Source organism: Siphateles boraxobius, unplaced genomic scaffold (genome assembly GCF_051911475.1).
Source record: "Siphateles boraxobius isolate OS27281-9 unplaced genomic scaffold, OSU_SipBor_1 7, whole genome shotgun sequence".
Taxonomy (NCBI): Eukaryota; Metazoa; Chordata; class Actinopteri; order Cypriniformes; family Leuciscidae; genus Siphateles; species Siphateles boraxobius.
In genome coordinates, this window is record NW_027509197.1 from 11,860,001 (window position 1) to 11,887,106 (window position 27,106).

The 27,106-nt window shown below is 37.9% G+C and overlaps 1 protein-coding gene across 7 annotated transcripts in view; it reads left to right on the plus strand.

Moving 5' to 3' along the window:
• Positions 1-27,106, plus strand: part of pard3bb (par-3 family cell polarity regulator beta b) — a 343,528-nt gene that overhangs the window by 140,041 nt on the left and 176,381 nt on the right. For all 7 annotated transcript variants that reach the window (XM_077216357.1, XM_077216355.1, XM_077216356.1 and 4 more), the window contains 4 exons: positions 3,416-3,541; positions 5,111-5,508; positions 9,434-9,573; positions 9,710-9,838. In XM_077216357.1, the coding sequence (XP_077072472.1) occupies positions 3,416-3,541; positions 5,111-5,508; positions 9,434-9,573; positions 9,710-9,838 (793 nt within the window). The remainder of the gene's footprint in view (positions 1-3,415; positions 3,542-5,110; positions 5,509-9,433; positions 9,574-9,709; positions 9,839-27,106) is intronic.

The window sequence follows — 27,106 nt, forward strand, 5'->3', positions numbered from 1 at the left end:
GGAGTTAGGCTGTTTCTTTATCTTTAGATACATTTTTATCTGATGTTTTTCATGAATGTATTGTGATGCGATAAAATATAGTACAAAAAGGGTATAAAAGCTGTCACCTGGGCAGTACCCTTTCAAAAGCTACTAAATAATTCAGTGTCATATGTTTCTTTAAGGTAATATGCACTCTTTAGGATTAAATAAGGTGGCAGATGTTGTACCTTTTTTTTCCTGAGATTGTAAAATGATTTGTAGGGTAATGGCAGTGTGTTGTGTATGTGTGCAGCTTCTTGGAGTTCAAGACAAAGTTTTCTTTGAGGACAGTAAATTTGTTTTCATTTTCACATTAAACACATAAAACATGTATGCATAACATGTATGTGGAACTGTAACAAACAACCGCACTGATTGTATTTGCCATTTTGCGATAGGTGAAATCAGCCAATTACCATTGGCCACTCTCATAATCTCATAATCACTGGTGCATATTCTACCCTTCAAAAGTTTGGGGTCAGTAAGATTATTTTTATATATATATATACAGGTGCTGGTCATATAATTAGAATATCATCAAAAAGTTTATTTTTGTTTCAAGAATTCAACTTAACAGGTGAAACTAATTAGAAAATTAGAAATCAGAAAATTAGAATATTACATGAAATCACACCGTAATTACACAGGAATACCATGGTCATTGAACCAGGTTTTGGTTATTTTGGCAGTGTGGGCAGGTGCAAATCCTGCTGGAAAATGAAGGAAGCATGAAGTGCTCTGAAAATGTCCTGGTAGACGGATGCGTTGACTCTGGATTTAATAAAGCACAGTCGACCAAAGTCCTCTTTTCTGATGACAGCAAATTTTGCATCTCATTTGGAAACCAAGGTCCCAGAGTCTGGAGGAAGAATGGAGAGGCACACAATCCAAGATGCTTGAAGTCCAGTGTGAAGTTTCTACAGTCTGTGTTGGTTTGGGGAGCCATGTCATCGGCTGGAGTTGGTCCACTGTGCTGTTCACTCAACGCAGCCGTCTACCAGGACATTTTCAGAGCACTTCCTGCTTCCTTCAGCAGACAAGCTTTATGGAGATGCTTCCTTCATTTTCCAGCAGGATTTGCACCTTCCCACACTGCCAAAAGACCCAAAACCTGGTTCAATGACCATGGTATTCCTGTGTAATTACGGTGTGATTTCATGTAATATTCTAATTTTCTGGGATTTTGATTTTGTGGGTTTCATAAGCTGTAAGCCATAATCATCAAAATTATAAAAAATAAAGTCTTGAAATATCTCACTTTGCATGTAATGAGTCTATATAATATATTAGTTTCACCTGTCAAGTTGAATTCTTGAAATGAATCAACTTTTTGATGATATTCTAATTATATGCCTAGCACCTGTATATAAATACATTTTATTTAGCAACAATTCATTAAGTTGATCAAAAGTAACAGTAAAGACATTTATATTCTTACAAAATATTTCCATTTCAAAGAAATGTTGTTCTATTTATCAAATGATCCTAAAAAAATGTGTTTTCCACACAAATATTAATTAATTAATAAGAAGAAATATCTCTTGAGCTCCTAATCAGCATATTAGAATGTTTTCTGGAGTATCATGTGAAACTGAAGACTGGATGCTGAAAATTCAACTTAAACTGCTGCTGTGGACAAGCACATGTTTTTAGTGATCAGTAGAATCATACACACACCAGTTTTTGTTGCTCCTGCTGTGAGCTGGCTGTCAGCAGCAGAAGACAAATATGCTTAGTCTTTTTCATACACTCACCCAAAACTCAACCTTTATCCCTCCAGTCAAATATCACTTCACTGAAGAAACAATTTCAGTCCAGTGTGTCTCCCCAAATCTCATCTAAATTTCTGCAAAGGTATATTCTATAATTTGCCAGACACTGCTGCGGCCCACTGTAATGCATGAATGTGTTATTCATTGAATGGGCTCGTGTGAGGTGCCTGCGGATGAAGACTGAGGGATTAATACTTGTCTGCCGTTCTCCTGCTTTATGAGTTTCTCCAGCCTGATAGCCTTTATCATTGCCAGCCATAGCGCTGCTTTCTTGTGTTTTGCCAAGCGGTCTGTGTATGTGAGTTTTGTATGGTGCTCAGGAGGGCAAAAGGAGGACAATAAAGCAAAACATAAAGTTACAATTGCTACAATTGCTCGTTTGTGATGTCGCAATACATCATACTTTCATAAAAACATGCATCATACTCTACCTTGTCTGTGGCCATTGTTGATTCCAAAGCCATTGCTGGATAAACAGCGAGCGTGTGTGCGCGTGCGATAGTAGGCTGCTGTAGGCTAAATTATTTACGACAGCGGTAATGGACCCGCTTCCAACCTGTAGGGCGACCAGAGAGGAAAAATCACTTGTTGTTGCTTTAAAGCTACAAAAGTTCTTTAGTCTAGAGCAGTGAGTCATTTTCTCTGTTCCCTTTGTTCTTTGATTAACTTTACTGACAGAAAGCTTTATTGGCTGCTGGCCCTTTAAGAGCAGCCGCTGCTGACAGAGACGCGGATCTCACACGCGCCTCATTCTCTCACAACTTTTTACGTCCATCATAAGACTGCTCTTATGTTATGAAGATACTTGACAAAACGACATTTTGGCATAATTGTGTGTGTTACTGTTCGTTCAAGTGCGAAAGAGAACTGTATTCTGGCGCGTTGTCTGTGTATGCGCATTCTACTGGCGCACGTCTTTCTGTGACTCACAGTCAGGACATTCACAGGCAGCGCGCTCTCTTTTGACTTGTCACACTTGAATAGTTTAAAAGCATTCACACGAATAAGAGCGGGATCATCTAACACTAGCCAAAGGATGACAAAAATAACAGATGCTGCGTTGATTGCGTTAGCAGCCCTAATTTGTTTATTTCATATAAAATCACAGCATTTTGCATCATATAATCGCATAGGCTTGACATCGTGATTGCAATTGCATTATGATTAATCGTGCAGCACTAATAGATAGATAGCTAGATAGATATAATTGATTGATTGATTAAGGGAAAAATAATAAGAAGGTAAAATACATTTTACAATATGTAAGATGAAACAGTATGAAGTACACAATGTTCAACAATGACTTCAACAGATAATTCTTTAGAGGGGAGCAATGGCTCAAATGGATCTGGAACATGAATTTCTCTTGGACTAAAACAAAGCCAAATGCATAGTCTCGTCTTTTCTCCATTTCAGAAGTACACTACACTTGTGTGGACAGTATTGATGTTATTACTTGAATAGTACTTTTTTTGTAATTACTATATCATTACTGTGTAATTATCGGTATTTGTCATGTGGTGTTCTATTATTTGACACTAGTGCAGCCTTTTATGGCTGTTTGCTGGCTGGCTGGTGCTGTGCTCTATTTTGTTGGTAATTTATGGTTGGTTCTCTTTCAGGGCTCTGGGCCTGCACATTCGAGGCGTGGAGGAGAACAGTCGCTCCAAAAGGGAAGGCATCTTTCAGGACGATGAGTGTATCGTTAAAATCAATGATGCTGAATTATTGGACAAATCCTTTTCACAGTGAGTCTCTGAACTGAAGCCTTTCTGCTTCACATTCTGGTCTGCTTTCTGTCTCTACCTCCTGACATCATTTCCTTCCTGTCGTGTTACTTCGTTTTTAGACCTATCTTTTCATGTCATGGTTGTAAAAACAAGCATGGTGTCCATTGTTGTGCTCTGTTTATGGCTGTCAACTCTTGGATTGGTTTCAAAAGCAGAAAACACTCAATGCATGGCTTCAGAGCCATTTCAGCAGTCATGGTAATTTGCTGAGCTCTGTTTGCTGTGTGTAGCAGATCTCCTTCTCTTACACTGCATTACTGCACACTGTCATGCTGATTAGAGATCTGCTACCCAAACCAAAGCCTTGAGGACCCGACAAATCATCTGGTTTTGGGTCAGTTTGCAACAAATAATGTTAGATTTGTGTCAGTTTCAGTGAAATCTGTTACTGCTATACTGCAAGTGTAACCAAATAGAATAGAGAAATTATGTATGTAAATACATTACATTGTATTTAAATACATTTTTAATAAAAAAATAAAAAAAATAAACAGAGTGGTGCAGGTATGGCATCAGAACCAGTAACTCTAATTGACCCTTCGCTAAGCCACGCCCGAAATCCGCCACTGGCCAATCGTGTTTTAGCAACCGTAACTAAGCGCGGGAGGTCTGGCAAGCTTTTGAGCGAGGGGCACATGCCGGAGCGTTGTGCGTATGGATTGTGCAAATCTGATACCCGGTATCCTAAAAGTTTGGACGGGGGAGTGGAATTTTTTTCCTTCCCGAAAATCTAAAAGCCAAGGGGAGAAATGATGGGCGTGGATCAAGCAGTGTGGGGGACCCCATTCACAACTACATGTCCATAGGATTAACAAAAACACCTATTGCTTGGAAGTTGGAAATAATGACGGTTCTTTGTTCATAATGCACGTTTTAACGTAAAATAAGACGTTTAAAGACAAGACCTACAAGATCAACAAGATTATACATCCATCATATACAGTCATGTGAAAAAGAAAGGACACCCTATTGAATTCTATGGCTTTACATATCAGGACATACTAAAAAGAAACATAACATGGCACCTCATATAGAATTAACTTGTCATGGATTGTGCTTTATACAATTTCAGTCTAAAGACCTTGCCATACCTATTGAAACATTACCCAGTTGTTCCATGATCATTATTATACATTATGCATACATTGTACAGTATATACATATTTTTGCTTAGGAGAATTACTTCTAACCAGTGGAAGGTCACATTAATCTTATTAGGCTCAGGATGGATGGACGGTTTTTAAATTAAATCAGTCGAGCAAAAATGAAGGAGGTGGATTGCTTTGTCATTTGTAATGCGAAGGACTCATTAGTCATAACCCCAATTATGCTGTCAGAATAAATGTCAGAGTGAGTTTTATCTAAACCAAGACTAATCAATATATTACAATTTCCATCCTTTTTAGTTTCCAGGTTCATTTATTTCATCAAATAACCTGCAAATAATTCTAAAAAAAATTGATTGTCTCTTAATTGCTTTTTTTATATCCTGTGTCCCTTATCTCGCTCTCCCTTGTCTTTTACCAGAGCACAGGAAATATTCCGTCAAGCCATGCGTTCACCCATCGTTCGTTTAGAAGTTGTTCCAGTTTTTAATAAAGAACGCTTTGAGAAAACTGTGATCGGCCACCTCTTCAACTCCGAAAACCCTGATGCATCCACACGGAACAAAGACCCTCCGCCACTGAAGGTGAAGCCCGTTGTGAGGCCTGTGGAGTCTTCCTCAGGATGGCAAGCAGAGTTTCAGGAGTCCAGCAGCAGCCCTGAGAGTCGCTCTCTGGGCTCTCCATTACCCCTCAGCCTCTCTCCCACCCCCAAAGGCAAGAATGCCGAAAGCCCCCTCCTAAAAAACAGCTTGGGATCCTCACCTCTACAAGTCCAAAACAAAAAGGGTGGAAAGAGACTCAGAATCGACCTTAAGAAAGGTAAACAACTGGGAACGATGCACTGTTTACAAACTAATTGCCGAGAACTTAAATTCAACACTGCATTCAGATTTTATTCAGAAGGACAAATGCCTCATTCAGCCAATACATTCTAGGCAACTACAGATTTCTTATTCAATAAATTTTGAATTGGTAACAATAAATTGATCTACAGTTTTGGTATCCGTGTACCGTGAACTGCTTTTCAAATGCTTTTTTTGCAGCATTTTTTAACATGCGTAAATATTTGTGTGAACATAAAAGATTCAACTCTGAGACATAAACTGAACAAATTTCACTGGCGAACAGTATGAAATAATGAGTCCCTGAGCAAAATCAATATCTATATCTGTGTCTGTACCTGGTGTGTCCACCATCTGCTTTATGTCCTACAGTGGGTCTCATCCTCTGCAGCAGATTTGCCAGTTCTTTCTTGATTTTAACCAAGGCATTTGCAAGTTCTCAAACTTGTCTGGGGGGACATATGGTCACATGTGGTTTGGCACTGCAAGGACTGTCCTTCCTGTCTCCCTTTAGCACTGTATTGGGCGTTTTACATTAGGCACATCGCAGTTTATTGCTCTGAAAAACACTGGGATAAAGATGTCCAGGGTCCCTGATCACCTGCGTGAACATGCCATAGTCCTGCTGCAGGAGGCATGAGGACTGCAGATGTGAACAGAGTCAGTAGACAGGTCTGTTTAGTGTCCAAAGTTTACTGTAAACTGTTAGCGTCTTAAGGACTGTTCCACAGGTGCATGTGCAATAATGGTTTATGGTTCATTGAACAAGCATGAAAAACATTGTTCAAACCCTGTCCAATTTGGATTTAGGCTTATTTGGATTTAAGAAAATTATCTTTAAATACATTATCCTGAAAAAGGAACTTTTCTTATTTTTGCTGAGTTTTTTTATTAAGACACTAAGGGCCCTATTTTAACGATCTGAAACACAAGTATCAAACGCAAAACGCAATTAACTTTGTGAGCGGATCTCGGGCGCTGTTGTTATATATACCGGATAAATGACTCTTGCGCCCGACTCAAATCTAAAATGGGTTGGTCTGAAGTAGATACATTACTCATAGGTGTGGTTTGGGCGTAACGTGAAATAAACCAATCAGAGCGTTATCTCACATTCCCTTTAAAAGTAGGCATGCTTGTTCCATGGCGGATTCCTATTATGATGGCAGATTTGCCATGCGCACGCCAGGAGCGGTTCACAGCCGAGGAGACCGACGTTCTCATCAGGGCCGTAAAAGACATAGAAGTGACATTGTATGGGGATGGGAGAAACCCACCCAAATTAGCTTCGGTTGAACAGGCGTATAATAATTTGGGTAAATGTGAGAAATAGGCATAAATCTAGTTTACACATCTTCATGGACACCACAATGATTTCCCTCGTGTGGTAATATTTTTCCTTGTAATTATGTATGAACATTTGGCGGGAGGAGAAACATTTCCATGGTGGCGGCAACATGTTGAGTGTAGATCTGGTGTATGCTGCATTTGTCGAAGGCTAGCATTTCAAGCAGGCGTTAGCTGCGACCGTACATGTAAACAAAAAAGGTAAAATGGTAAAAATGTCCCTATTTGTAAAGTAATAATTTGATTGGAATACAATGTAATGCAGACCTTAATTTCATTCAGGAAGTTTCCCCTCAAAATTCAAAATGATCAGTTTTAACCGGTTTGGCACAGACAACCCAACTTTGGGTTACATTGACCCAGCGCTGGCTAGGTATTTGAGGGGCTTCATCATTTGTTTCGACTGTAAAAATGACCCAGCAGAGTTACAGAAAAACTACCCACTACCTGGGTTAAAATATTACAAATAACCCATTAAATGAACCAACAGACTGAATCCAGCATTTGGGTAAAAAAAAAAAAATAACCCAGCATTTATTAGAGTATGGCATATATATATATATATATATATATATATATATATAGATATAGATATAGATATAGATATAGATATATATAGATGATTGTACGTAGTCCTAAACACTTGACATGCCAACTTTAAGAACGGTGACAGTCAACAAGTGTAAAAAGATTAGCTCTTAAAATCACATAACTAAAAGTAATGACAAAACAATAGTTTAAACAAAAATTCAGTAATATTGTTCAATTCGAACTTACTTTGTTCAGACTAGTTTCTTTAATAATCTTAGTATTTGTGACTAAAAAAATCTTGTAAACTAGAAAATTTGGATTTGCATTTTTACAGTGTAGTAAGACCTGAGATTACTGATTTAAAATGTCCTGACCTTTTATAGTTTTTGATCACACTGAATAGTTTGTTAATTTTTATTTTATTTTTATAATGGGTTTTTTTTTATCCTCCGTGTGTCCTTGCACCTCAGTTTAAAAAATAATTACCTATTACATTAAAACTCAAATTTTTTTGAGCAATAAAATTCCTGCAATATCTTTTAAATGAATGTACTTTCTTTTAATATGATTCTCTCCCTCACTCCAACATTGGTCAACTTTGTAGTCGAGGGTTTTGGCAGTCTAACCGAATGAATGAAGCTATAATTTCAGGCTGCAAAGTCTATTAAGTTCTTATTGATTCTGCTATTAATGATGATATAAATTCATTGCTGGAACAAAAAAAGTGCTGACCGTAAAACGATTGTGCTAAATGACGAGCATAAAATGCCGTCAATTTTTCCACAAACTCTGGCTTCGATATGTATGACGCATAGCGTGTTAAAGGACAACCACTGGCCCTGAGGCCGTCTACTCTTTAGTTTCTTCACCCACATGCTCTGTCCATCATTTTATCCCTGAGCTCAGGGACAGGTCTGGAAATATCCACCCTAAAGACATGCCTCGTGTCACACGTGGGGCTATAGCCCGTTCTCTAATCTACCTATCAGTCACCGTGACAGCATCAAGAACGCCATAAGAAGCAATATGCACAGGTCAAGGCGGCAGCACGGTTTAAATGGACCAGCACCTGTGCTAGACAGCAGCCTCCTCTAATATCTGGGCTGAAAGGAATCACACGAATGATTTCTTGTTAGATGCTTATTTTTTAAACCATTAAGATTTTTTTTTTTTATGTTGAAATGTTGAATTTCATCTGAAGAGTGTAAATGTCAGTTTCGGGAGGTCGTTCTTATGGCTAATGATGTTTCTGTTGTGGGTCAAGGTGGTGTTTGCTTTAAGAAATGTGTATGGTTTTTCACATTATCTCTCCTTCTCTCTTTCTCTGTTTGCCTGCATAAACAAAGTCTCTGATTCTGTCTTTCATATTCGTTCACTCTGTATCTCTTTTTGCCTGTCCTTGTCACTCTGGCTCTTTGAAATGTGCTCATATGTGAAATTAAACTTCAGTTTCTGAAGCCAGGTGACTCTAATCTCAGTCTCGCACAAGGACAGCCTTTATCAGCCCGACTCTCCCTGACAGGCCTCAGACAGACCCACCCCGATGTACAGTACAGTCTATGAGGAGTTTTATAGAGACAGTCTAATGATTATTTGAGGTTTGAGGTGTTTATAATGTAGGCATGTAGTGTTTGCTACATTTCATTTTCTTGAAATACAATTTTGTCACATTGTAAATGTCTTTACTGTCACTTGAGCAATTTGATGCATCCTTAATGAATAAAAGTATTACATTTCTTTCTTAACAAGAAAACAAAAAGTACTTGCCTCACACTTTCCAATGGTAGCGTATGTTTACATGGAATGAATGTATTTTTTTAAGATGCTTAGTGGTTGTTTATATACCCATATGACACTTCAAGTATGACGTGAAGCTTTGTAGATGATGGGCTCTTTCACAGACTCTTTGCTGACATAAGCGTGCTGACTGTGAAGAGAATAGGCTTCACACACGAATTAGCGTATTATTGCTGACAAATTGAGTTTCATCCGTCAATCACTTTAAACTCTCTCAATCTCCTCAGGTCCTGAAGGTTTGGGCTTCACCGTTGTGACCAGAGATTCTTCAGTGCACGGTCCCGGCCCCATCCTCGTCAAAAACATCTTACCAAGAGGAGCTGCTGTCAAAGATGGCCGCCTGCAGTCAGGTGACAGGATACTAGAAGTGAGTCTCGTTCTAGTGTAAGATGGAGTATTTCTAGCATAGTAATATGTGACTACTTTAAATGGAAAAACTCATTTCACATCAGTGTGAAGTTGCATATGAAATCCATTGAAACCATGTGCATGCGTGTGTTCAGGTGAACGGTGTGGACATTACAGGCCGCTCTCAGGAGGAACTGGTGGCCATGTTACGCAGTACTAAGCATGGGGACAGTGTGTGTCTGGTTGTGGCCAGACAGGAAGATATGTTCCTTCCACGTGAGCTGGTAAGAGTCTTCTCTGTGTAACTACAATAAATCGAATGCAGCACTACTGTCATCAGTTCTTCATTCATCTACACCTATTTCTTTTCATTGCTAATAAACCTTTCTTAAAGTATTTTCCTCTCTTGGTCTTTTCTTCCTTTCCAGTGCATGAATTGCACAAAACACAATGCTTGAATATACTAAACAAACACCCTATTCATGAACACTGCAATAGGCTTGGGTTGCTTGTGCAAGGTGGTGCAGTGTTTCCTATATAATTTGTTTGTGAGTTGGATTGCACTGGTTGCAGTGCTTGTTTGAGTGTTTTTTGAGTGTGTGTGCAGCCTGCAAAGACATTGCAATAGGAATATGTGTTTTTAGCCTGACACTGTAGTTTCAAAGTGATGTTGCAGGAAACACTGACAAGAGTTTTGAGCCTCTAAACAAGAAACCTGTGCGGGACGGATTTTTCAGTGTTGCCTAGCCATAACCTACACATCCCAGCATAAACGTTCCCGATGAATTGTTTGTTATTAAAGCATCTACATTCACAAACCACTGTTCATTTTAACAGAAAAGCAAGTATAGGCTACTGCATGTGTGATTTGGCAAGGTAGAGAGCGCTCCCTTTATAATCTAAAAAAAAGCTCACTCATTTTAGTTGATCATGATCTCACACAATTCCGTTATAATCAATGAAGCTGTTTACACTGCACAGTTAATCATTTATTTACATTGTGTCTTGAATTTCGTTTGATACAATTAGAGGATTCACAAGCCTTCAGAACTAAAATTCTGGCGTTTTGACTAATGAGTGGATTCTTTAAACACCTCTGATTGGCCAATGTGTTCAAGAAATCAACAGATGTGTTTGGGATTGGTTGCATTGCTCAATGCAGCAAAACTTTGTAAATAGAAACCTTTGACGCTCCTCAGAGTGCAAAGACAAATACGCATTGGATTGTTTGCCAAATCTGTTTCACCAATATGCTGTTATTACAGAGAAAATTGATCCTAGACTAGCAGTTATGGGCAGCTTTTCCCTCTAAAAGCAATCAGAAGCAGCAGCAGGCAGGGGAAGGCTAAGCCTTGTCCAGGTTTACACACCTATGCTTACATACCTTACACCCCCCCAAGGCTTATGTTTGCGCCTGTAAAACCTGTTGCTTTTGTGCAATCGATTAATAATAATTTATTTGTTTTTATATATTTTTAATTTATATATTTCTATTTTACGGGTGTCCGCAAATCAATTTATTCTCACTTGCCCATCAAGTCTTGTCCCACGGCACACTTAGGTCTCTACTCTAAACTTCCACTTACACACTCTCAAGTTCCTCTGTTCACCTTTTTCATTTGTATTTCCTGTCTTTCTCCTGGATTGTGTTTCTCTCATGCTTTCCACACATTAGTAGAATTTTGCTGATATACCTATTTTTTTAGACACTTTTTTATAGTGACAGGCCTGCTAGAGAAATCACATGTTAAAGGGACAGTTCATCCAACAATTAAGATTCTTCTATCAAAAATTAAATCTTACCCTCACCTCGTTCCAAACCTGTAGAATTTTAGTTAATCTTTAGAAAACAAATTCAGATATTTTTAAGAGAAATAAAACTAATTGGTTCTCCCGTCAAGCAAGTTCAGTTGAGCTTCTGTGTTTACTATATTTTATGTTAATATGTATGTGCATTGATCAGTGTTAAATGTGAAAATAAAAAGCCTGAATTAAAACCTCATAAATAATCTCTTCGGAGAGCTTGTATTAAACAGCTTGATTTATACGGATTTCTTTTAGGATGCCTTTTTGCTTTTGCCTTTCAATGGATGGACAAAAATGATGAAAGAATATTAAAAATATGTCCATTTGTGTTTCCGAAGAACGAATGCTTTTTGCATTTTTTGCAGTTTGTCTTTGTCACTGTACTTTCTGTTCAAAAGTAAACTTTTCTGTTTACACAACAGTTTTTTCAACTAAAAACTGAAAACCTTTTATGTGTTTTGGCCGTTCATTTACACGACAATGGCGCTATTACTTCGACAATTTGTGTTTCCGAAGAACGGATGAGCTATCGGTTTAAGTGTCTTGCATCACTGCAGGTTCGAACACACTGCCTTTAATTTACAATTTCAGATGTTTAATCACTGAATCAAACAACCCCACATAGATAATGAAACTTTAAGACAATGTGCCGACTACATAGAAGACTGTAAGGTCCAACAGGAAATGTAGTGGCATGTTATTTGGGTCATCTGCAGTGATATCATGTGTCTCTGAGGACACATTTCTCTGCACAGTCATGTCTGTCTCTAATGCCCAACGGGGCTCTGTTTGCTGTCTTATCCGTGGAAGGTCATAGTCACGCTGTAGTTCCTCAAGCCTTGAGGACGGGAAGTCCTGAGCTTCCTGCCTTTGTCTCAACTCTCGTAGGATGTGTAAGTATGCTAGCTTTTGTCTGTTCGGATGTTCAGACATCTTCACCTGTCACTCTCTCTCCCCACAACTTTCCCTCCCTTTGTTTTTGTCTGTTTGATTTCTTTCCTGATGAACCTGGCGACTTACGCACCCGCCGCCGGAGCGCTGGCCTCTTTACACACACCCTTCTGCCCACCTTGTAGACAGGTTTCCTGCTCTTATCGATGCTTGTTGATTCAGTGCTGGGCAGGAAGTGGCGCATGAGGTCAGGGCGCTCCTACGGGAAGTGCTGGAGCATGCGGGCCTGTGTGAAGTCAGGCACTACAACTGTGCAGCTGTGTGTTGGCTCTTCCTGTATCTACCTCAGCTTAGTGCCCGTTGATCCACAATCATCCAAATTCTGCCCCACTCAGCACTTTCTGTTAATAACCATATGCTGAGAACCCCGCACACTTGGCTGTAACCATAGCAGTTCTACTCAAACTTTGGCCCCTCGCAGGAAATGAGCTAAAGCCTCCATTGTCAACATCTTTCATGTATTTATTTAGATAAATTCATAGCAGCATGAGAGGAATTTCGACTCAATAGTTGGGGTTAAACAAACTATTACCTTTTTGCCCTATAACAGGTCTTTAGAGTTGCACACAATGTACAGTAAAATTAAAAAGTAATGCATTACATTTGTATGTATTTAAAAAAATATATATATATATGTTAATGTATGTGCACTACTATTCAAAAATGTTTTTGAAAAAAGGCTTCATTTATAAAAAAAGTATATAGTAATACCATGATTGTGAAATATTATTACAATTAAAAATATATATTAAACTCACATTCAAAATAAAAGTTTTTGTTTACATAATATGTGTGTGTAGTACTGTGTATAATTATTTTGTATATATAAATGCACACATGCATGTATATATTTAATATATTTATTTAATTTGCATGTATATACTGTGTGTGTGTATATATATATATATATATATATATATATATACACACATATATATACATATGTATGTATATATATACACACATTTTGTAAACAAACTTTTATTTTGGATGCGATTAATTGTGATTATTCGTTACCCTACACTATACTAATTTTTTTTTTAGTTATTCAAAAACCATTGAAGTCATTCGGGAAGGGTTTGTTTTGACTCAAAACAATGAGTATGTGTACATGAGCAACAATATACTGATAACCACCTTATTCTTGCATGTTAGATGCATGTAAACACACTTACTGTCCAAATTACGGTTAGACCTATGACATTTAAAACATTTAGTATTTCTTTTCAATAGTTTATTATATATATTGGACACACATTTATCAACTTTATAGTCTTTAAGTCTTTTTTTGTGTGTGATGTGGTCAATTATTACTTCAACTTTTCACCATATTAAAGACAATTCACACTTGTTTACACATTGTTCTAGTAAATTCTCTAGTGAATTAGTCCTCTCACTGTTCAATTATGACTCTCATCCATGCTGTGTTGAACGCACCCTTCACTGCATCATTCTCACTGATTAGTTAGTATGCAGTGGTCTGAAGCATGACTGCGACTCATTACCCACAAACCACTAGTTCTGCTTGCACACAGGAGATTAATTCCCTTCAGTGGATTGAAATAAACGCGCAAGGTCTCCAAATGTACAAAATTGTGCACCTTATGTGGGGTGACGGTAACGATTTTAACGATTATCTAGCATTTTAACGATTCTAAACTGTTTGCTTGACTCTGTGACTGATGGAATGACATCTCTGTGTGTGACTGGACTGTCTGGACTGAGATACGGTAGTCAGGGAGATTAATGTATGGGAAGAATAGCTAACAGACAGTGAAAGATGACTGTAGATACATTTTAAGAGCAAAAGCTGAAAGAGCGAGTGATTGAAATGTAAAAAAAGGCAAAGGAGATGGAAACCCTGATAGAGGAGTGACGGATGATGAGACAATGAGAGAAAAAAAGGTAGGTGGAGAAAAGGAAAGGGCTGAGGGAAGTATAAAGATGGTGACAGAAGGTAGAGAAAGCTGTCATTGTCAATCTTAGAAACAGAGCTGCAAAGAGAGGAATGTGAGAGCATTTATAGCAGAAACAATACGAGGTAAAGGTTGCAAACATTTTTTAAGGTTGTGTGTGTGTGTGTGCGAGAGAGAGAGAAAGTAAGTACATTAAAATGTATGTAAATAAGAAAATAAATACTTCTGATATCATCCACCACCTGTAAATTGTATCTGTACAAAACAGCTCGTTATGCTGGTTGATAATGCAAACTAGTATTTCTTACCGTATTATTTAAATGTATTGTAGTAATTATAAACACGCTGGTTTATAGTGCAAATAGTTTTTAGGTTTACTGCACTGTTATTCTTCCAGTTATTTACCTATAACCTATAACAGCTAAGGAATCGGATGTCTTACATCAGCATTGCAAAATAAGGTGAATAGAATTAAATAATTCTAAATTGCTGATATGTTGCTCAAACATTTCTTATTATTATCAATATTGAAAACAGTTGTGCCTTATATTTTTGTGCAAACTGGTGTGCGTTTCATTTTAGGATTTGATTCGTCCTTGCTGAATAAAAGTATTAAAGTTTAAATAAAACTATCGTCTTTTCTTTCTTATTGTGATGCATCTCCAAGTGAAACAGCTTCTCGAGAAGAGAAAATAAGGCAGGTCGAGACTTGATTTTGTCCATCGGGGAATTGATTGGATCGTTGGATGCGCACGGACAAATAATTTATAATAAAAAGGCAATGTTTCATAAGAAAAGCAAGAAATGTCCATTTTGATTTCATGGTGACTTTAATTTCTTTCAACATTTGAACAGTAGTGTATATCTAAGTTTAATTTGGTTACCCTGCACTTCTGCGTTGTCCAATGAAATAGAGCACTAGTCATATCAGTCTGCAGACGAAGAACAGGCTTCAGACAGTCAGGAGATAGAATAGATTGATAGAGATGACGCCATGTGAATGGAATGACAGGATAAGTTTTCTTGAGAGAGATAAAGACTTGCTTTGCGGCACCATGTGCAGTGATGTCTCACTGAAGACACATGCGGCGGTAGTTTGGCCCATGTGAAGAGGGGAAAGGAGAATCGGCAGGTGGGAAGGACGCTCTACATCTGTCTGACTACCTGATGTATTTCTACCTGCCAGGTGAGCTGTTGCAGAAAGAGACTTACGACCTTCCTCCGCTCTTCAAAAGCCACACACCGAGGACCACACGCACCCCTCGCACAGTCAAACCTAATCTCTCTCTCCAATAGCACTGCCGCCCGGTGGGGGATAGAGCTTTGTCTGGATGAAATAGTAATAGCGATATTAGATATGACTCCATGAACAAAAGAGAAAGAATGAGGACTCATTTCCTGTTCGGTTTGTAGTGTTTTTGCACGACAGAGGCAGATTAAAAATGAAGTGCGGAGTATGTAACAAAAGACCCTCGCACCCCTTCAAGCAGGCGGCTTTGTGTACTTCAAAACAGCCTGCTAACAATGGCACCAGGCTGGGTAATAAGGGTCCTGACAAAGCCTTATCTCTCCCAGAACTCCAGCTGTGAAGACGAGCGGTTAGCACATGCGATAATGCTGTTGTGACAGCGTTCCCCTCTTTGGCTCGTCCTACACAAACCGAGGAAGTCGAACCAGCCAGGACGCTGGCCTCTCCTCTACTTAATCTCATTTCCAGACAGTCTTGTTACTACCTGCATTACTTCCTCAATAAACCTTTGATGTTGGTATCAGCAGCCCTCTGAAGTCTCGGGGCCCACGAGGCCTGGTTTCCAGTCTTGGGCTCTTTACGAGTAAATAAAGCTGCTTCCTGAGCGGCGAGGTTATGGACGTCAATCCAGACCCCTTAGTCTTTTACAGCGTCCTCATCTCAATGGTTTGCTTTCATCTCCACTTAAACAGAATCCATTTACTCATGGACAAATGTCACTCTTAGTCTTTCTGCCTTAGCTTGCCATCAGCTTCCATCGGAGCGGTCATAGAAATGTCTCTGTTTAAGAGGTTATGTGAGTGTTTGTGCTTTTACCCCTGTGTTGCCTTTAATGATGCTGCGGTCTGCAAGGTGAATGGTCCTTTCCATATGCATGCATGGGGTAAAAAGTGCACTTTAGCATGTGTGCCGTAAGCCGAGAGGTTGATCGTACTCCACATGAGGCTATTGCTATCGCACGCGTGGCTCTTGGAGACCTCATATTAAAAGGGGAAATGTATTCGGCTCCTAGTGAAGAGGTAATTGGGCCTGATGAAAGGCAGTGGGTATTTGTGATGCTGAAACCTGATTATGATCATGGTATGTTCTCCATGTGGCGAAATTAAGTCTATGCTGATGGCTTTAAGTAAAAGCCAGAGAGAGAGGGCCAAATGTTGCATATCCAATGCTAGGATGTTGAATGTTTAACATAGAATTACAATGGTTTTGTAGGTGATAAACATTCTCAACATTTAAAATTCTCATCATTCCTGTCTTAATACATAATTTAGTTTCTAAGTGTCACAGCAATTGCTGGTGTGAGAGTGTTGTAGGAATAGTTCACTTAAGTCATTACTCAAACATCATTTACTCTCCCTCAGGTTGTTTCAAACCTGTATTAATTTCTTCTGCTGAACACAAAGAAAGATATTTTGAAGAATGTCAGTAATCAAACATTTGATGGACCCCATTGACTTTCATAGTAGGAAAAAAAATACTATGGAAGTCAATGGGGTCCATCAAATGTTTGGTTACTGACATTCTTCAAAATATCTTCCTTTGTAGGAAAAAAAAATCTTACTTTGTGTTCAGCAGAAGAAAGAAATTCACACAGGCTTGAAACAACTTGACGGTGAGTAAATGATCAGAATCATAGAATTTAAATTTTTAAGTGAACTATTCCTTTAATACTTTTTAGTAGTATCTCTTATTTAAATTTCAGTTGCAAAACTGCAATTAGAGTTAAGTTTGGTTCTACTTAAAGGGATAGTTCACCCAAAAATGAAAAATTCTGTCAGTATTGACCCACCCTCATGTTGTTCCAACCCCGTAAGACCTTCGTTCATCTTCGGAACACAAATTAAGATAATTTTGATTAAATCTGAGAGCTGGATCACTCCTCCATAGGCTTCTTAAGGGATTGACACTTGCCAGCCCCGAAAAGTTATTAAAGGCATCGTTAAAATAGTCCAAGTGTCTACAGTGGCTCAATCTTAAGTTTATCAAACGACGAGAATACTTTTTGTGTGCAAAAAAAACAACAAAAATAACGAATTTATTTCAATTATTCATTTCCTTCTCTGTGGGCCTCACACGCATCACCCAAATGACCAGCATCGGCCAATAGTGAGCCTACGTGTGACGTAGCTCTACGCAATTACACTAGTTTAACTGACTAGAGGCTCAAAGAGAAGGAAATTAATAGTTGAAATAAAGTCGTTATTTTAGTTTGTTTTTGCGCACAAAAAGTATTCTCGTCGCTTGATAAATTTAAGATTGAGCCACTTGGACTATTTTAAAAATGTCTTTAATAACTTTTTGGGGCCTGCAAGTTCAATTCCTGAAGAAGCCTATGGAGGAGTGATCCAGCTCTCAGATTTAATCAAAAATATCTTAATTCGTGTTCCGAAGATGAACGAAGGTCTTACGGGGTTGGCACAACATGAGGGTGAGTAAATACTGACGGAATTTTTATTTTTGGGTGAACTATCCCTTTAATGAACAAAGAATGTGTTTGTGCTTTTAAAAACACTAATAACATGGAAAAGAGTGCAGGGTCTTGAGACGTGGATTTAGAAGTTAATCTTTTAAAATGAAAAAAAAAACAAAAAAACTGGGTGTGAGGTGCTGTAAAAGCAGATGAGGCACACGGTCAAAGGCGTCTGTTTAAACCATGATTTAGTCGTCACCTTTTTTTTTATAGCACTTTATACAATATAGATTGTTTCAAAGCTTCTTTACAGTGATCAACAAGAAAAAAAAATTTCACTGATGCAAACAGATTTCAGTTCAGCTGTAAAGTAGCTCTAAAAAGAAAATGGTGGCATTGTTCAGCTGAAGTCAGCTCAGTGTATTCAGTTCCGTTGTCAGGTCAAGCCCCATCCTACCGCCAACACTGAAGATGCTGTGTTGTGGGTGATAGTGGGTATGAATGTAATGGTGGTATGGCTCTATCCCAAACCTTCCTCTACCATCTGCTGCTCTTTCTTAATGCATGTACAGAATGTACTACAAAGACATCTCATCACTACAAACATACACTTTACCGCTCAATTCCCCAACTGCTCACTGCTGAAAGGTGCTAGAGTGTGAAATATTCATTTTAGAAACATGCTGGAGATGTAGAGCACAATGACCTGAGCTCTCTCCTGCAAGATATTTTTCCCATCAGAACTGGGCCTTTGATCCACACCCAATAAAAGCCACGATGGGCTGGAGTCATGTGCTTTTTGAGTGGGGTTTGATTATCAGGGTAAGTGAATCAGCATTACAGAGGATCCGCTAAGCTCTACACAAAAACCCAACCAAGCTTTTATAGTGCTTTCACACCAGTTTGTGGTTCATGTTGAGTTCGTTTAGTTGGTGTGAAAGAGGTCTTTCTGACTCGGTTTCTCTTGAAATGGTTGATCTGGTGCGCAGTGAACTATGGTTTGCAGTAGTTATGATCAGTTCATTCTAAAATCATGGAAGTGAATGATGATTTAATTTGCGTCTTTGCATGCTCCACACAAAAATGCATTTTTCATAGCTGTTTGTCTCTGAATAAATTACCTTTGCAGAGCAGCTTGGTTTTTTTCACTATTTTCTGAATACTGCTGTTTTTTTGTGTGTGAAGTTTCTATGGTTAATCCAGTAGGACAAAAACATGAATATATCAGCATAGCTTGCTTCACAGTTTTACATTTTTACAGTTTTTTGCAAAGTTTTCTGTTTAATTCATAGTTCTTAAATATCTTATAGTATCTTAAATATCGTATGTATCATAGTATTTAAATATCTTACATTTTGTCTGTTAAAATATATTTTAAATTGAATTAATATTTTGCCATGCCTGATCTCCTGAAATAACATTTCACAATTGCAACACGATATTGTGAATTCTTTGTGAGTTAGCCTACTTATTGTCAGTGTTTTAGACATGTTTTGATATTTTGTTACAGAAAGAGCCCGTTTTAACCATGCTTTTTTAATATATATATATATATATATATATATATATATATATATATATATATATATATATATATCTGATTACTATAATATAGGATCTGCTTAGGTGAGATAATTAACCAGCATGCAAAGCACTTCAATTCCTTCAATTTCCCCAACAGACTGTATCTGTTATTAGATTATTTTCAACAATAATATTCTTTCTCGTTTTTTTTTCTTTGTTAATATAGCCGTGCAATTTTTTTTTTGACATATTTTTATCAACACTGTGCTTCATTAAACTAGTGATATTGTCAGGATGCACGCTGGCATGATTCTGGCATCAGTATGACCTCACCGGCTCAGGATGAGCAGATACCCTTCTGTCCGTATGTCTCAGTGAGTTCATGTCTGACCAGTGCAGCTTGCCTATTACTCCCTCACATTAAATCCTGCTTTTCCCTCAAGATCCTCAGCATGCCGGCCGGTCGGCTCTCAGCTCTGTTTATCCAGGCTTTTGCAGTGCTTACAGACCTGCCGCAGCTAATACCAGCCCAGCTGGACTCACTTATGTAGTTGGATTGTGTTTTGCATAATATCTAATACTGTGTCAGTTATGAAGAGACAGTAATAAAACACAGGGTAATACAATATTTCTTATTTTTCCAGTTTTTGTGTGAATGACAGCACTATAGTTCTTGCTGGTGGTTAATGTAATTAGTCTCAGTTGAATGTACATCTTTGTCGGATTGGAACAGAAATGCCCTCAGGCAGAGAAGACCACTGGAATTTTCTTCCGCCTCATGAGAGCGAAATGATACAGATGCATTTGTTGTCTGTGTGGGGAAAGTACATGATTTCATCTTTTTTATGTTTGATAAAGCAATTTAAAATTCCCTAGGATGTGCCGCCATGCATTGCGGAGATGAGATCATTCATACAGTAGCTGTATGAGAAGTTACTTTGAGTAGAGACCAAAGTAGATGTTTTTAGATAAACCAAAACATTATTTTCAGATGGAAGATATGCCGAACTGACCAAATCCAGAACATTAGAATAATGCTCCTTTCTCTCTTTGAGTAGTAAAATATGACCTTTAATTGTCTTTTCTAGTCATTTCTTTTGAAGTCAAAATAAAGTTTATTAGATTTTACTTGAATTAAACAATTAAATAATAATAATAATACATTTGATTACATTTCGTAATACCATCTACTTAAGCTTACTGTACACTGAGTCTGTAAATTGTAATTCAGTTCAAATCTTGTTTACAAGTCAAGTCTCAAGTTACATTTTAAAGGGGACCTATAATGCCCCTTTTGAGTGGGTGGATTTTTACCATAATAGGGTGGTTGTGAACACACACTGTCGACACTGAAGACTAAAATTTTACTGTTTAATGTTATTTTTTTGTATTATTTTTCTTTATTCATTTTCATAATAATTTCACAATGTCTTTTGTGAAGTCAGAGTATGTTGTACATATGTGCTGAGCAGAGATGTGGGATGAGCTAGGCTATATTTTGCTTATAGGTATGTGTGCAATGTAACACTGAGCAGAGATCCAGTGATGATGATACATTAAATGTGTACATGTTATTTGCAAGGAAAGGAATGTTTCAACTGATGCAAATGTACCACTAATGTATACACAAAGGGATAGTGGATTGTACCATGTGTAAGCATGAGGTGTACATTCCATTTACCTTACAAGGAAGTTGTAAGTCCCAGAGTGTTGTATAAGCTCAATCCTTGCTGTACCACCCCAGAGAAACATAAAGGCATGACGAGGTGAGAGGAAGGAGAAGTAAAGGCATGAGGGGTGAGGGAGGAGAAACCCAGAGAAACCATTTACAGCTGGCATGATGGGGTGAGAGAATAGAGAAATGGGGAACAGAGAAATTTGGAATGAAGACCTCTTCGCCTGTAGCCTTATTATTATATGCCTGTTTCTCTCCGTCTGACACATGATACATAATAAATAGAGATCTCTTGGCAAAGTAAGCAGTTGTAGCTTCTGTGATTCAACAATAATGGGGAAAGCATAATTTTCAAATCTACAAAACACATGTACGTTGCAACATCATGTAAAAGTGAATTTTGCGTAATAGGTGTCCTTTTTGCAACTTGAATCGATTCTTACTATGACTGTGTGTTATGTGCCAAAGCTACAGGCCCTCAGCGCTGTCAGAAGTAAATGTTTACTGTTTTGTTTTTTTTTTTACATGTCAAGCACAAGTGAATCAATTCGGCTCTTGTTTAACATCGCATCATTGATTGTCTAGGAGAGTCTTTCTCACTCCCTCTTTAACAGTCTATCTTTGTTCTATGCTGTTACCAGACTCTGATAAAACGCCTGTTTTTTTTTGTCTTTTCAGTCTGTTCAACACTAAAGAAGCTAAAGTGACCATTAAAGCTCAGTGTGTGTTTGCTGTCTCACTACATGCTGCATTAATTGTCTGACACAGACTCTTTCTCTCTCTCTCTGGCCTTGAGTCTGGATTTGCTGAGACCCTATGGACAAACAAAAGGAGGGAGTTTTGAGCAAATCAATGACAGACAGACTAACAGTGAAGGATGATGGCTTTGCTACCATTTTTTTTCTCTTCCTCATCCTTCCTTCCCCTTTTCATGGGTTGAATCACCCTCTGCAGAACACTATTGAGAGGAAATGGATGGGACAGTCTAGCACCGTGACCCTTAGGTTTCCTTTTGCTGAATTTCCCCCATTTTAAGGAGGTGCAAATGAGCTATTTGGCACAGTTACCACTGATATCCCTTACACAGATACACAAGTGTTGCAGTATATGTTACAAATCCTATAGAGCTGTCTACAAAGCATTTTTTGGGATCAATGACACACTCCAGGTATTATGGTTTGCCAAAGAGTAGAGGCCGAATGAATGCCAAAATATGCCAGGAAATTACTCAACAAAAATATTTTTTGCTAAATTCTAAGACAACATTGGTTGTTCTGTATGCGGAATGCCAGAATACTTTGTGATGATTTTATCATAAACCCTATTTGGATCGGACTAATTTAATATGGAGAGGTTGGGTAAAGTAATAATTACCAGAGCTTCTCGATTTTAGTCCAGTTCGAATGTGCCACCTCAGTAATCATTACAGACAATGTCAGTAAAGATTATGCCGACTTTTACCTTCAGTAAAAAGGTCCGGGAAAATGACCTCAGGTAATACTAATCCCTTGCGAATAGACCCGCTGTAAATATGTACGTAAATATTTCATCATTTGCTGTTTAAAAGTAGTTTTTCAAGTATGGAGACACTCAAGTGTTTTCCACATACTATTCAGATCAGAAATAAGATCGAAAGCACTTGTTAGAGGCACGAAACATCTTTTAGCGTTATGTATCCTAAGTGACTATTACCAATACAATCCAATCTGAAGTTAATTAATGCATTGTTCGACCTGTCATAACTGTTTTATATATATATAAATATAGGTTGTTTGCGCACGTGATCTCAGGAAGCAACGTAATACACACATGATGACAGGATGCGCAAATCGAGCTACTCCTCCAACTCCTATCCAACTAGTTTTACTGAGATATCATATCCCGTGCGAATTGGCCATTATTGCAGACGTCCTGTGGTAAAATTACATTACTCAATCTACCCTTGTAAAGTTAATCTCATCCGCATAGAGCTATAGATGGTTGTTCAGGTATCAGGTAAATTACAGTATGTATATATGTTATTTTGAAAGTGACATGGGCTACACTTATTAGAGCTCTGTTTCTCTAGTGTTCCCTTTTGTCGACACCAAAGAAAGAAAGATACATTTTAGCATTATAATGAATATTGCTAGAGGGGTCATTATTCTTGCAATTAATTTTTCAGCTAAACTCGTTTGATGCTGTGGGTGTAAAACTTACTCTGAGACAGACTTTAATGAGACACCTGAGCTTGTTTGTCTTTCACAAGTTTTGACAGTTGTGGGGCAATCATGCAGAAACCTTCCACAAGAAAAAAAAAAAAAAAACGAATGGCAAATTTATTCAGAAAGGGAATCCAGAAGGGATGTTTAACAGGAGTTAGATTGAAATATCATCCAAGCTCAACAAGTGCACACTATCACCCATAAGCAAAACGTGTTGTCATTTGTACAAGACCTACATGAGTGGCTGATGCAATAGCCAATGGCAAAATCATCATTGTAAGATTAAATCCATAAAGTGTGTACGTTGTTTTACGAACTTCAGCATTTAGATTGTCTTTTGTGTGTTTGTGCATCTATTTCCCTTGATCTCAAAGCCTAGATAAACCTGTGGGACGGTGTCTCACTCTCACTTGGTCATTAACAGCAACACTCGGCTCAGACTGATGAATTTGGTCATACCAGCGGTCCTGTGGCTGGCTGAGGAGGACGACTGCTGAGTCTTGTACCCCATTAAGGGGACTGACACATAGACATTCTCATTAGGAAGTGGTGAGGTTGGCTAACCCTTTTGCACTGATGTGAGCTGAGTTGGAGCATGAGCAAGTGTATTCAATGAATTCTGTATTGCGCAGGGCATTGTGGGATTGACAGAAGAGTATCCAAATGTGGGTAATGCTGAACTTTATTGGATACCGGTTGCGAGTATTTCAATCTGTTGCAGATATTCCTGGTTTTCCTAAATACATATTTGGGTCAGTGACATAAGAATTATGTCTACCATAAAGAAGTATTATTTTAGTGTTATAAATATACTGTTATAGTTTTTAATTAATATTTTTAATTGTTTTTTATAGATTTTGCTGTTTCATTTTAGTTCGGTCTGTCATTTTGTTTTTCTGTTTTTTGCTTTTTCATTTATTTTTTAAATTTTGATAGTTTTTATTTTTTCAGTTAAAGTAAATGGAAATGATAAATGTTGCCTTTGCAAATAGCTGAAATAAAAAGAAGTTATATATTATTGTATTATTAATATATATATATATATATATATATATATATATATATATATATATATATATTTTTTTTTTTTTTTTTACTTTATTGCAGTAAATGTTTTTTTAAGTAACAAAAATGTTATTCTTTTATGGTTTTAGTTTACTATAATAATGTGACAGAACAATCTGTTTAAAGCACCTGTACCAAGTTCTTACAAATGTTCTCTATATTATCATTATGGTTTTAAGTGGTTTTATGAAAAACAAAAAGCCATCAAAAATTACCAAAATAAATGTTTTAATTCAGCAATTATTGCATTTTAAGTGTATACATTTAGTAAATATAAATGTATACATTTGGTAAATTTTTATAAATGTAATAAACTTAATGCATTATCATAAATTAATTGATGCAAGAAAAGTAATGCAAAAAAGTAAGATAGAATTTTGTCTTCTGAACCTTCTGTTGATCAGATGATCAGAGAGAAATTTCCTTCAGATTTTGCAACACATTCCCACAATCCTCCCATGTCTGCATTTTTAGAACTTTTGTGGTCAAACACAACCAAGTCCTTGGCTGTAATTTCATGGTTCCTTGATGAATATATCCCTTCCAAGCCATCGCTTTGGTTTGGCATGAGTTTCTTTTGAAAATAATATCCGTCTGTCCACTGTTTTAAACCTTATTGCGCTTCCTGCAAAACCTCCCAATGAGTATCAGAAAAATATTACTCCCCAGATGGGTGACAGTTTTCCACAGAAGGTCTTTTGTGGCCTTACAAGCTTTGTTTACTGTAGTCATTGTAGATCAACCGCTCACTCACAGAGTGGCATCCATGTTCCCTTGAGAACCTCCCCACTTCCTGTTCCTGTCTCCCTGGAGCACAATAATTCTGAGGGACCTGTCTGTTCACCCTCAAACAATAGAGACCGAAGTCTACATGCGTTTCTAGTGACTGACACAGAGAGAGCGAGAGGTTATGAGAGACAGTGTGATTTCCTGAACGAACAGCTGCGTATCTGCTCATCTTTAAGCCCTCAGAATATCATTCGCTGCTGTACCTTTAGATGACGGTGATCCATCTGCTTCGGCTGATGACATCATATGTCTTGTTCATCATTAAGACGCTTTTCACGGCGGAGGAACAGATGTTGCATATGCAGATTAGACAACGCAAGCCTAAGACATATAGATGGTGCTTATTCAAACACTTAAGCCCTTTGTCAGAATTGCAGTTTGAATGACTTTGCTTGTCATAATGATGAAAGCAATAAAGCTCATTGGAGAAAGACTTGTTCTGGAGACACATGTCTCATGCTGGGGTACATGCTGACTGATAAACCTTTTCTAGCCGGGGAAAATGGCTGAAGGAAATGCGATGTGGCATTTCGATTCAGAGCAGGGTCCTGGCAGGGGGCTCGGCTGTGAAATATCACGACTGTTAGCATACAGGAGCGCTGCTAGTTGTTCACACAGCAGGCTTTAGCCCTATGATTTCCCTAGCTGATAGACTTGCTGTGATCCCAGAGCTTTGTCTTCATTCTGAACCTCACATGGATGGTCTTGCTGTGTCTTTCATTTGGGTTTAGTTACTCAAACACCTGTGTTGATGAACAAATGAGAGGGTGGTTATGCAGATAAAGCTCACACGTGTATCCAGGACATTTGAAAATGGCTTTGGTACATACATCATTTTTTTTATTGTTTGATGTGTGTGTTTGATGTGTGTGTTTGAACAGTTCTGACACTTACGAGTCGGTCACTCTGGCATTTGGAAGTTAGTTTGAGGGCATTTAGGGCATCTTCTCAGGGTTAAATTCCTTAAACCCCATCGCCTTTTCCTCTATTCCCAATGACACACAATCAGCTATATTTTTCAGTCTTCACAGAAATTCACAGATTTATATAGTCGCTGAGTCGTGTGTTTGTGTGCGTGTGTGTGTGTGTGTTTGTGTGTTTATGTGTGAGTGTGTGTGTTACACTAATACTTTCAAAACCTGCAATCCCACAGTAAACAGAGATAAACCAAGCCTTGCTGACCCACACATACTCCGTCTTAGCTGGTCTTCTCAACCCTGTACATTCCTGCAATTACTGTATATTTTGTAATATTTACAGTCCTCACAGTTCCTGTAAGTTCTAGGGATACTGTAAACTTCTGGTTGTCCATCATGTGTCTTGTAGTGTCTGGTGGGATAAGGGGCTATTTTCTACGTTTTTGAAGTCCGGATTCTTAGCCAAAATGTATCGCACATTTAGTCTTACATGACCATTTTCGATTCTCTCACTGATTATCTGAATTAAACAAGGCTCTTTTTGCAAGTGCACCTTTAAGACTTCTATTTGTTTACACTCTAAACATTATGCATCCATATAATCAAATAATTTTAATTTCTATAGTGCTTTTCACAATATATATTATGTTTATATTATCTTAATACCTTATAGTTGCATTGCAGATTAGAGCTGGGCGATAAAATAGTTTACATTTTGAGACGATATAAACAATCAATCAAGCAGTTGAGATTTACTATATACTATTAATCATTTTATGTGCACTGGACATATGCGACTAAAGTTGGATGAACTTACAAACTACTACCCATGTTCTGACAATGGTGCAACTACATGAAGTACTGAGTTTGGTATAAACTAGCAAATATAGTAGCTATAAGTTACTAAGCCCCAAGGTGTAGACTTTGCGTTGCAATGTAAAGACCTTACGAACGCCTGCTGCAACCCAGGAGATGGAAAGCCAAGGAAGGCTGAGATCTGTTCAGCCTATAGTTGTTATAAATGGCTTTTGGACTGGGGAGGAAGC